This window comes from Callorhinchus milii, unplaced genomic scaffold, assembly GCF_018977255.1.
Source record: "Callorhinchus milii isolate IMCB2004 unplaced genomic scaffold, IMCB_Cmil_1.0 Scaffold8, whole genome shotgun sequence".
Taxonomy (NCBI): domain Eukaryota; kingdom Metazoa; phylum Chordata; class Chondrichthyes; order Chimaeriformes; family Callorhinchidae; genus Callorhinchus; species Callorhinchus milii.
The window spans coordinates 20,120,165-20,131,990 of record NW_024704749.1 but is presented as its reverse complement, the minus strand read 5'-3'; the positions used below and the strand labels follow the sequence as shown (position 1 = coordinate 20,131,990).

The 11,826-nt window shown below is 52.2% G+C and overlaps 1 protein-coding gene across 1 annotated transcript; it reads left to right on the top strand.

Annotated features, from left to right (window-relative positions):
* The first annotated feature begins 4,065 nt into the window (after window positions 1–4,065).
* cdk9 (cyclin-dependent kinase 9 (CDC2-related kinase)) lies at window positions 4,066–10,384 on the top strand. The gene is made up of 7 exons (XM_042337197.1): window positions 4,066–4,315; window positions 5,120–5,201; window positions 6,415–6,505; window positions 6,602–6,768; window positions 7,087–7,258; window positions 7,575–7,723; window positions 8,931–10,384. Exons 1-7 carry the CDS (start codon window positions 4,203–4,205, stop codon window positions 9,294–9,296), a joined length of 1,140 nt encoding a protein of 379 aa, XP_042193131.1. The 5' UTR covers window positions 4,066–4,202; the 3' UTR covers window positions 9,297–10,384.
* The last annotated feature ends 1,442 nt before the right edge of the window (window positions 10,385–11,826 follow it).

The following is an 11,826-nucleotide window of genomic DNA, read 5'->3' as shown; positions in this document are numbered from 1 at the left end:
CACCTTCATCATATCAGCTCACTGGTTTGCTTCCTCGCAGAAAGCCACTTCCTCTGACAATTGCCCAAGACACATCTGCATTCATTTCACCACTTGGGCCAATTGCCCATTAACCCCATCAGACGCCGTGTCTCAGATGTACATGTTTCCGGGCTCAACAGAACCAGACGGCAACCTCTCCTGGTGCTGGCGAGGGTCACTGAGCTCCCCCACACCCGCACAGCAGTACCTCCCGCTGGACAGCCCACCCCCACACCCAATACCCTCACATTGAGATTAACACTTCACTCTGTCTCTTACCCATGCTGAACCTGAACCTGAGAGCGTAGAGAGACAGTGTAGATGGAAGGATCTGTCCTTGGTCCTCTCCTCTTTCGCATCTACGTGCTCCCGCTCGATGATGTCATCCAAAGCCCCCTTGCTCTATAAGTGCAAGTTGTTGTTGTTGCTGTGTAAATGCAATTTGCTGATGTTGGTACTCTGTCTCTAACCTGTGCTGTCACTGACCTGGGTGTGGACGAATAGTGTAGAAGGAGCTTTACTCTGTCTCTAATTCTGACCTGAGAGTGTGCATGTACAGTGCAGAGGGAGTTAGTAGTAGTTCATTTTGTAACTTTGCAAAAAGCACCTTATTGTTTGCGGTGACCTTGATTCGTATGTAAGTCTTACGGGCGTGTTGGCTGATTCCCTGGGACAGGGTTACACTGACCGTCCGGTAATCGCCCTCTATACAATGGCTCTCAGAGACCCTCACGTACACGAGCGATTATCCTGGATTAAGGCCGGTCTAAACCTAAGATTACATATTGATGGTGAATGAAGTTTTCTAATCAGTGACCAGACAAACAAAACCCAGAAAAATGACCGAGATCACACAAGTGTGAATCCACTTCCTTGTGCTCCATACGTGTGGTTTGTGTGTTAGTAACATGTGGACACGGTAGAGGCCAGTGTACACTACACAGCAAGCAGCTGGGAGCCGCAGGCAATGACTGCCATCCAGGGATGGTGCCAGCTCAGTGTGGGAGACAGCGAGGTGTAGTGACTGAGAACTTAAAGCGTTCTGAGACGCTGTCCGTCGTGGAGGGCGCTATATAAATCTAAGTTGTTGCTATTGTTGTCTGCCAAGGGACAGGCGGAACGCAGCAGTGTGTGTAAGACACAGTGAGTCGGTGTGTAAAACAGTGAACGGGTGTGTAAGACAGTGGGTGGGTGTGTAAGACAGTGGGTGGGTGTGTAAGACAGTGAGCGAGTGAGTGTGTAGACCCAGTGAGGCGAGTGAGACACAGTGAGCAAGTGTGTAAGACACAGTGAGTGGATGTAGGTGTCTGTGCAGAGCTCTGCGGTCTCTCAGGCTCTGTGATGAGAAGCCACATGTTGTTTACCATTTCACTCGCTCGGAGTGTAGCTGGTTCAGCAGGTGCTGCACACAGGAAGTCGCTCGCTCTGCTCTCTCTGACCAGGTTTATCTGGGAGATCATTGGCCAGGACACTGGGAGAGGGACTCACTTCTCTTTTCGAATAGCGCCACAGAATCTTTTACAGAGCTCGGTTTAACGTCTCAGGGAGTGAGTGGGGTCATCGCAGGTTTTTTTAGGGACTGCGACAGATCAGCCAAGCTCTGAGCAACTGAGTCAACAACAACTCTGTTCCCCGTTGTCTCAGGATCTCTCACATTCTTGTGTTGTTCCCGCCAGGGGTCACATTCCCACAATCACATGGCCTGACACAGTATTCTGGGTGGAATTAGCTTAAGGCTACAGTTGGAGTATTGCTTGCAGTTTGGAAAGTGAGGGGACAGTGGAGTCTTACTGACAGACACCAGGACCCAACGCTCCAGAGACTGAGAGACATGGAAACATTGTGAGTGTTTCCACTGAGAGAAAAAGGTCATGGGGATTGTAATTGAGGTGATTAAAGATGTCGAGATAGACTCTTTCCATTGATCAGCAAACTGAAGCTCAGCATCTGATTCCGTTACGCACACGCAGTAAGTATGTAGATGTCTTACCACAATCGGCTGGTGTTTAAAAGGGAAATGCAGCAAAACATGAGGAACTATGGATGTAGATCAGGGTGGTACAACCCTTTGGCTGCCGCGGGCCAGATTTCCTATTTGGGAAAAGTCCGCGATAAGATAGGACAGACACCAGGAAGGTTTTCTTTACCCAGAGGGTAATTAACAACTGGACAAGGTTGTCAGGAAGGGTGGATGAGACCAGATCACTGGGATTCATTTAAAAAGCAGTGATGGTGGGGATGACAGGGCAGGGATTCTGGCGGGAGGAGATCAGAGGGGCCGAAGTGACCTTCACTTCTTAGGCATCTTCCCTTAAGATTAAGAAAATGTGCTATTGGGAGGACTCCTGTGGGAGGACACCTATTGGGAGGACTGAGTGGGGAGACTCAGTGGGAGTACACTTGTTGGCAGGACTCAGTGGAAGGACTCCTGCTTGGGAGAACTCCTGTTCGGTGGACTGTAACTCCTGTGACAACCCAAAAAAAACTGCCATACATTTGTTGCAGAATTTATTAGTAGAGATGTATCTCTTTAGTAAGGTGTGTGCTTTCCTCTGTTGCTACCATGCAAACCTCATATTTTGGGGCTTAAATTGAAGCATTTTTTTTAAATATAGCTCATCAACGATAGGAGATCCCTGAAAAAAAAATGCCCAAGACATTCTTGCACACAAGACCTTTCCGATAAGGTATTAATCATGTGTCTACGTCAATCGGTTACTGCGGTATTGGTGGAAACACACAGACACTTTATTTGTCTTTATTGGTTTAGATACTGATATGACTCTACATTCCCTCACGAGCCCTCTGCTGGGATTCCGCAGTATTTCTCTCATTAATATTAGCCACAGGAGAGGTCACTTCACATCCACCTGAACTACAGCAATAATAATAAAGACATTTAGATCAGTTCCGGTATTACTGTGAGCTGGAGTAATAGCAGAGCAGATAGTACTATGAGCTGGAGTAATATTAGTTATTACTGTTGGAAGGGAAATGCAGGGATGACATCAGACTACATTAGGGGCTGGTTATACAATGTGACGTGTGTCCCAGCAACCGTCTCCAGGTCTCATCTCCTCCTCCTGAGAAATGTCAGGCCCAACAAAGATCGCTGTGCTCTGTCACAGTCACAGCCACTCACACTCACTGTCACACTCACTGTCAACAACAATTTGTTGATACAGCGTCTCTCACACTGGTAGGATCTCAGAGCACTAATCAGTGTTGGACTACCAACTCCGAGCCAGGCAGAGAGCAGAGGTTACACCAATTCCGGGCTGACCTCTGCCACCGGCTCTGGGATTCACTGGGTTTGTTGGGGTCAGCCGGGTGTCCGACACGTGCGGAAACCCATCACCGTGCTTAAGAGCATCCAAAAGCAAACTGAGAATTCCATGCATCCCACCTACACATGGAAATTCCAGAGATAGCTTGTTGGATTGGAATACACACTCTCTCTCTGGAGTCACATCCTGCTCACCTAATACCAGAGAGTATTAGGCGCAGGTTGCCAAGGCTTGAGGACCCCAGAGTGTGCGTTGGGGTAACTGCTGGGAGTCCAACCAACTAAGATCACATAGTTTGCCATTGAGAGCACTGTCCCGACAAGCTTTCCCGCTGCTTGTCCGGCTGGGACCACCCTACCCATTGGGGTTTCGGTTTGCGGGGTCAACAGGAGCTGAATGGGATGAGTCCAGTGACTGGTCGGCCCTTCCGGGTCCTGCTGACGAGCCAGGCCGGGCCGGGCCGTGCTGCCCTCAGCAGCGAGCGCCCTGGAGTACCCCGGACCCTCTCCGGCTCAGGAACCGGACCAGAGGCCATTCCCACGTTCCGTTGCCAGGCGTGTCACCTTGGAGCCAGTTCAGCTCCGGGGAGACTCCGCTTACTTTAAGCGCTCTGGGACGCTCCCCTGCTTTGGGGGGGAGGGGGGGGAGGGGGGCACTATAATAAATGCAAGTTGTTGTTGTTGTTGCTGCTGCTCCCCTCACCCCCCACCCCCCCCCCACCCCCCAGGTTGGGTCTCACAGTCAGAGAGGGACAAGTTGCTGTTGCGCTGTGTGGCCACAGGGTGTGAGTCTCGGAGCGGACGGCAGGTGGCGCTGTGAGCCCAGGCGGTGGTGCGGTGGTGCGGTGTTGCCGGGACCGCAGTCGGTGTCGGTGTGAGGGCGGAGGAGCGCGCGATGTCGTTTCGGATGAACACCGATTTGCTGAAATGTTACGAGTTGGATTTCCAGTTTTGCGACGAGGTCTCCAAGTACGAGAAGATGGCGAAGATCGGGCAGGGAACCTTCGGGTAAGGGGGGCCACCAGGGCCCGCGGCCTGGGGTGAGGGGAGGCCGGGGCCGGGGGTGAGGGGAGGCCGGGGCGGGGTGAGGGGAGGCCGGGGCCTGGGGTGAGGGGAGGCCGGGGCCGGGGGTGAGGGGAGGCCGGGGCCGGGGGTGAGGGGAGGCCGGGGCCTGGGGTGAGGGGAGGCCGGGGCCGGGGTGAGGGGAGGCCGGGGCCGGGGGTGAGGGGAGGCTGTGGTGTGTGTGTGTGTTTGGGGGTGGGGGGCTGTGTGTGTTTGGGGGGGTGGGGGCTGTGTGTGTTTGGGGGGTGGGGGCTGTGTGTGTTGGGGGGTGGGGCTGTCTGTGTTTGGGGGTGGGGGCTGTGTGTGTGTGTGTTTGGGGGTGGGGCTGTGTGTGTTTGGGGGGTGGGGCTGTGTGTGTGTGTGTGTGTTTGGGGGGTGGGGCTGTCTGTGTTTGGGGGGGTGGGGCTGTGTGTGTGTGTTTGGGGGCTGTGTGTGTGTGTGTGTGTTTGGGGGGTGGGGGCTGTGTGTGTTTGGGGGGTGGGGGCTGTGTGTGTGTGTGTGTGTTTGGGGGGTGGGGGCTGTCTGTGTTTGGGGGGGTGGGGGCTGTGTGTGTGTGTTTGGGGGCTGTGTGTGTGTGTGTGTGTTTGGGGGGTGGGGCTGTGTGTGTTTGGGGGGTGGGGGCTGTGTGTGTGTGTGTTTGGGGGGTGGGGGCTGTGTGTGTGTGTGTTTGGGGGCTGTGTGTGTGTGTGTGTTTGGGGGGTGGGGGCTGTGTGTGTTTGGGGGGTGTGGTTGAGGCTGTGTGTGTTACAGGGAGGTGTTTAAGGCGCGGCACCGCCAGACGGGAAAAAAAGTGGCTCTGAAGAAAGTCCTGATGGAGAATGAGAAAGAAGGGGTGAGTGACCCCCCGCACTCCCAATCACACACCGCACCCCCCCCCCCACGCCCACACACGCATTGACCCCCATACACACACAATGGACCCCCCCACACACACACACATTCACACATGCACCCCCCCAATACACACACGGACCCCACACACACGCTCAGGTTTGGCCTCAGTCCCTGTGTTGATCTCCACAGCAGCGTGTTGTCACCTGTGGCCAGGGCTCAGGTTTGCCCGGGGTACGGTTGGCAGGTGGGCAGCGTGCAGTGTGCACCAGGTTCCACCGAGTGGTTGAGGCGTCCTACTGACGTGAGAAGGAGCTATATCAAATGTAATTCTTCTTTTATTGTTGTTGTCTCAGTCACGGCTCCAATTGTCCCCTGGGGTGAGAGCAGCCAGGCAAGGTCAGGCACCCACTCCACATCATTAGCCAGAGACTCCCTATGAGGCTGGAGGGCTGCGATGCTCCTGTGGTTAAATATAGCAATGATTTAGATTTACAGGGTGACCAAAAACAACAACGACAAGATTGCATTTATAGAGCGCCTTTCACGTCGGGAGGACGTCCCAAGGTGCTGGACAGTTGGGTCGGGATCCGAGCCTTGGGGGGGAAATGGTCAGGGTAAGGGGAGGGAAGGGAGGGAGCGAGGAGGGGGTAGAGAGTTGAGAGGGGAGCTGAAGGCACGGTTGAAGAAAAGTCATGATATCTACTCCAAACGCAAAATACTGCAGTTGCTGGAAATCTGAAATAAAAACACACGTCACTGGGAACACTCGGAGGATCAGGCAGCATTTATGGAGAGAGGAAAGTGAGTTAACGTTTCGGGTCGATGACCTTTTCTTAGAATGAAAATTCATCGACCTGAAACTTTTAACTCACTTTCCAGTGCTGAGTGATATCTACTCTATTATCTTTTTTTAAAAAATCATCATTTCTTTAAGACTTATTAAACATTGTAATGGTATCACAACTTTTTGGTCACCCTGTATATACTGTAGCGCCCTTCAGGTCAGGAGGACATCTCACAGGCTGCACACCTGGCTTGACACCCAAGCCTTGGGTGGGAGCTGAGGAGGGGAGGGGGTGAAAAGCTACATCTTCAGTCCGGCTTTGGGGTGGGGGTGTGAGGACTGCCTTCTTGATAAGCCTTCAGGACGGCTTTACCATGTTTTCGTGCTTGGTGTGACTCACGGGGTTTTGTTGCTTTGTTTCTGCCAGTTTCCAATCACAGCCTTGAGGGAGATTAAAATCCTGCAGCTCCTCAAACACGAGAATGTTGTCAATTTGATAGAAATTTGCCGGACCAAAGGTCAGTATTCACCGGGGATGAGTCTGTATAGCCTGTGGTCACTGTGGGTGTTTCGTGGACGTGGCACTGATTGTTTTTTCTGTTTGGTGGCGGCAGCCACACAGTACAACAGGTACAAGGGCAGCATCTACCTGGTGTTTGACTTCTGTGAGCACGACCTGGCCGGGCTGCTCAGCAACGCAAACGTCAAGTTCACGCTGGCTGAGATCAAGAAGGTCATGCAGATGCTGCTCAACGGCCTCTATTACATCCACCGCAACAAGGTAGAGGGGGTGTGCTGGGTGGGGGGGTGGGAAGCTGGGGGGGGGGGGAGATGTGTGTGGGGTGAGAAGCTGGGGGGGAGATGTGTGTAGGTTGGGGGGGTGGTGATGCTGGGGGGGGATGAGCATGGGGTGTGGGGGAAGGGGAGGCTGAGGAGGGGTGACCCTGTGGGAGGAGGTATGGGGAGGAGCGAGCCTGGGGGGGAGGGGAATGCTCTGAGATGAGTGGGTTGCCTTGGAGGTTGCAGCACGCTGGAGTGAGTGCTGGCAGCAGCCTTGCTGGTCTGAGCCGCTCACTGTTTGCTCCGCGCGTTTTCACAGATTCTGCACCGAGACATGAAAGCCGCCAATGTGCTGATTACCCGGGACGGCGTGCTCAAACTGGCTGACTTCGGGTTGGCCCGAGCCTTCAGCCTGGCCAAGAACAGCCAACCCAACCGCTACACCAACCGTGTGGTCACTCTGTGGTACCGCCCGCCGGAGCTACTGCTGGGTGGGTCTCTGCACTGCTTCAGGTCCCCTGCACTCCGCCCCCCACTATTGGTGGTCGGGCATTCAGCATCTGTACCCCCACGCTCTGGAACTCTAGCCCGCAATCCCTTCACCTCTCTCTCCCTGGCTGATGAACTTGCTGTGTCTTCAGTGTTAGTGTTTCAGTCAGCACAGAGCGTGTGGCCGGCTTTCCCAGTGCCCATCAATGTCTATGCATTAATACCTCACAGTGTTTCACTTGAATGATCCAGCCCTCTGATGCTCATTGACGTGGATTGCCCTACTGACTGAAGTTCTATTTCCCTTTCTGACGGCAGGTGAGCGAGATTACGGGCCACCCATCGACCTGTGGGGTGCCGGGTGTATCATGGCCGAGATGTGGACTCGGAGCCCCATCATGCAGGGCAACACTGAGCAGCACCAGCTGACACTGATCAGCCAGCTGTGCGGTTCCATCACCGCAGAGGTAGGTTGGCCTGGCCACAGCACAGCTGCTCGCTCACTCTGGGCAAGTGAGCCCCGTGCTGAGCTGTTCATGTTTCACCTGAATGATCTAGCGCTCTGATTATCATTGTCGTGGATTGATTGCCTATGCTCGGCTCCCACATAGATTATTGTGAGGTGCGGAGTCATTATGTCTCCTGCAGGGAGAACTCTGACCTTCAATTCTGATTTTCTTTGCTGCTCATCTAACCGAGTCCCTTGGATATTATAAAGGGGAAAATGTTTCTAGTGACTGAGCGCTGCGTGTTTAAACCTTATGGTTTTAGGTTAAAGCTCCAGGAGAGGGACAAGAGACATTGCTCTGGAGAGAGACATTGCACAGTGTACAATGTGTCTTGACAATTTCCATTCTTTTTAAACAAATGATCTGAATTAAACCAAAACACGCCTACGTGCTAAAATTGTTCTAAACTTTGAGCTAATCACGTTAGCTGTGAGATTGCAATCTTCTCCACACAGCCAGCACACTGAGATCTGATTGACAAGCTTCTGGTGCTAGACCCCACAAAGAGGACAGAAAGAATTAGACTTGGAATATTTAAAAATGTTAACCTTGGGAAGTGAGGATATTCAGAGATTCGGCGAAATGGAGGAAAAATGGGAAAGATGTGATACAGTGGCAGAACAGGCTATGTGGGCTGAATGGCTCCCGTGTGGCTCTCGCTCTGATCGGTGCATAATAACAGAAGAATTACCAGACGAAAAAGACCAAGCTCCATCTAGTTTGCCTTCTACCATCCTGGTAGTCGCCTGCTACAATAATGGAGATGTTGTTAGCAATTCTGTATGGAACAGAGTGGAAACAGAGTGGAAAGCTTTGGGAACCTTAGATCCAAAGTTGCCTGGTTCTTCCGAGCATAATATTACTTACTATAATGTCGCGTCTCAAATTACTCATATACTGTGTCCCAAAATATTATTTTCTAAAAGAAATCTTATCTAATTGGCATTTGAATGAATCAACACTTTCTGCTTCCATCGTTTCCCTCGGGAGCCTGTTCCACAGCCTGGCCCACTGACCCCATGTCTTCTTAAAGCCTTCGCCCACAAAATGCACAGTCAATTCACTTTACAGTCTTTAAGACGTCTAGAAGACATGATAAGGCGCTATATCAAATGCAAGGATTATTATTCTTATCAGTGCCCACTGAGCCAGTGTTTGCTTACAGATCTGGCCCAACGTTGAGAAGTATGAGCTGTACCAAAAGTTGGAGCTGCCCAAAGGTCAGAAACGGAAGGTGAAAGACCGTCTGAAGGCCTATGTGAAGGACCCGTATGCCCTGGATCTGATTGACAAGCTGCTGGTGCTAGACCCCACCCAGAGGACTGACAGTGACGATGCCCTCAACCACGACTTCTTCTGGACGGACCCCATGCCCTCCGACCTCAAGAACATGCTGTCCACACACAACCAATCCATGTTCGAGTACCTGGCCCCGCCCCGGCGCCGGGGTAGTCACATGCCACAGCAGGCGGCTAATCAGAATAAGAATCCCACCGCCACCAATCAGACTGAGTTTGACCGCGTGTTCTGAATGGTGGGAAGGGGGCTCTGTGTGTGTGTGTCTGCGTGGGAGGGAGGGAGGGAGTGGGGGGGCACGACAGTGGCTCTCTCTTCAGGCACAGTTTCCACGTTGCTGTGACTTAATGATCAAACAGGGAGTGAGGAGGCTGGGCTCTTGGTTTCCTTTAGGCATGGCGTAGTGTGGAGCTTCAGTTTATCATTCCCCTGTTGGGAGTGGGTGCGTTTGCCGTTTGTAATCATTCCATTGATGCTCTTGCCAGTGGCTTACATTGGCATGGTTGGTGGCACACGTCACCTCCCCTGTGGTGAGTTACCAATCTTGGCCAGCAGCTCATAGCCTAGACATTCCCACAGTCAGGAGGTCAGAGGACTGAGGCAATGCTGATCATTCTCTTGATCCTTCTCACTCTCCTTCCCTCCCCCCACCACTTCCTCCCACCCCCCACCTCCATTCTCCAGTGGCTCGTCCTCGCCTCCTAGTGGACATTTAGAAAGGAGCAATGTGAGGTGCCTGGTTCTAGGTTTGGTGTGTGGCAGGAGATGTTCATGGTTGGTTTGACAGAATCCTGTGAGATTTTCCAGGATTTAGGAACCATTTTCCTAAAATGTTCCTGGACTTCACAGAGGTTGCAGTTCCTTGGCTTAACGGTGACGGGTTTTGAGGGGGAAGAGCAGGTGCTGGTGGATTTCCGAAGTCCCTGTTCGATCAAGTCTGCGTTGGAGAAGATTCCCTCATTTATTTGGGATTCTGTTTATCCTATTTACGCTCAGACTGGAAGCGATGAGAAAAAGTGTGTGGTTTTGTTCCTTCACATGGAACTCCTGACATCACCCCCCAGTCCAGTTTTGTTACTTAACGTTAACCGCTCCCTTGGTGGGAGGAAGCAAATCTTCGAAAAGAACTTCCATATCTCATCTGTTGAGAATGTGGCACAATTGCATTCCTTGTTCATTAATTTCCTTACTTGTGTAATGTCCCTTTGCAGAATATTATAGAACAGCCTTGGGTGAGTGACAACACATTACAGAACAGCTGTATTGAATGTGTAACCCTGTTCAGTTTTTTTTTGTAACTTTTCAAATAAAACGCTCAAAAAATCTCATGTCTGGTTTACATCTGATTCCCACTTCCAGTCTCAATGGCTGGAGTTGCGCCTCTTGGCCGAGATCAGTTAATTTGGTACTGATCTGTCTTTACTTACCAGCTTAGTCATCAGGAACACATTCAAACATCTTCACGATCAGCCGTAAAGTGACTTTTTTTAATCGGGAATTGTTGGCCCTTTTTTAGTACCATAGGACTATTTGAATAGGCAGACGTCTAGGACCTCAGTTTGCGTCTCATCTGAAAGACGGCGCCTTTGCCGTCCTCTCCCCCTCTATTGTACTGGAATGTCAGCCTACAACAACAATTTATGCTTGCAGGTGTTTTGTGTCAACGTTGGAGGCAGAGGGTGTGGGTGGGAAGCAGAGATAGAGTGAGTCAAGGTGAGGACGAGGATCTCGGATAATTTGTTGGGCAATGGGGAGCCGATGGAGCTGGGCATTGCTGGGTTACAAGGCTTGTGGAACCTGGAGTGGCAGAGACGAGGAGCTGTGAGGAGGCCGGTTGGCAGAGAGCTGGTAAGGTGCCAGAAGCCTGGCCTTTTGAGTCTTTGGTTGTGACGGAGGGAGGGAGGAGGTACTGCAGGTGAAGGTTTGGCTGTGATAGAAACAAAAGTTGCTGAAAACACTCAACAGGTCAGACAGCATCCACGGAGAGAGAAAAGTGTGTTAACGTTTCAGGTCGTCAAGACGTTCGTTCACCCTCTTAAGTTTCGCCTAAAAACACACGAGTCGCGACACTTTACGGTGTATTCCATGAAGCGCTTTGAGACGTCCTCTCGAAGTCAAAGGCCCTCTATGAATGTAATTTTGTTGTTGTTGTTGTCTCGAAGACGTGATAAGGCGCTATATCAAATGCAAAGATTATTATTATTACCCTCCCTGCCCTCCAGCGCCCTGAAACATTAACTCACTCCCCTCTCCCTCTCCATAGACGGAGAGAGTCGGGAGTCCTGTAGCTCAGTGGTTAGAGCACTCGCTTTGCGAGCGAGAGACCCGAGTTCAATCCCAGGCGGGTCGGGGCCAAACCTGGGGCAAGTTTCCTTACCCCACCCGCAGCCCCTAATAATAATCCCTCCAAAAAAAAAACAACCCCAAAACAATAATAAATCGGTCGCTTTCAATCCCCGACTGTTTGTGGGGACGTCGCTGCGCGCGATCGGCGGCCGCGTCCGCCCACGAATATGCGGTCGATTCACTTTACAGTGTGTCCCGTGAAGCGCTTTGGGACGTGTTGTTGTTGTTGTTGTTATTGGATGCCGTCTGGACCTGCGGAGTGGGCGTTCCCACACACCTGTGTTGCTCTGGCGAGTGGGGGCACCTGGACCTGGACCCGCCCACGTGACGGCGTGAGCGCGTTGCCAGTATGAAAGATGGCGGCGGTGCTGGCGGGCGGGCGGTGACGGTGTCGGGGGGGGGGGAGAGCAGCCGGGGGT

Bases quoted from the DNA above. Each gene is read 5' to 3' on its own strand.
- cdk9 (XM_042337197.1), top strand. From the start codon at position 4,203: ATGTCGTTTCGGATGAACACCGATTTGCTGAAATGTTACGAGTTGGAT. The intron at 6,769-7,086 runs GTAGAGGGGGTG...GCGTTTTCACAG, and splicing joins ATTACATCCACCGCAACAAG to ATTCTGCACCGAGACATGAA. The intron at 7,259-7,574 runs GTGGGTCTCTGC...TTCTGACGGCAG, and splicing joins CCCGCCGGAGCTACTGCTGG to GTGAGCGAGATTACGGGCCA.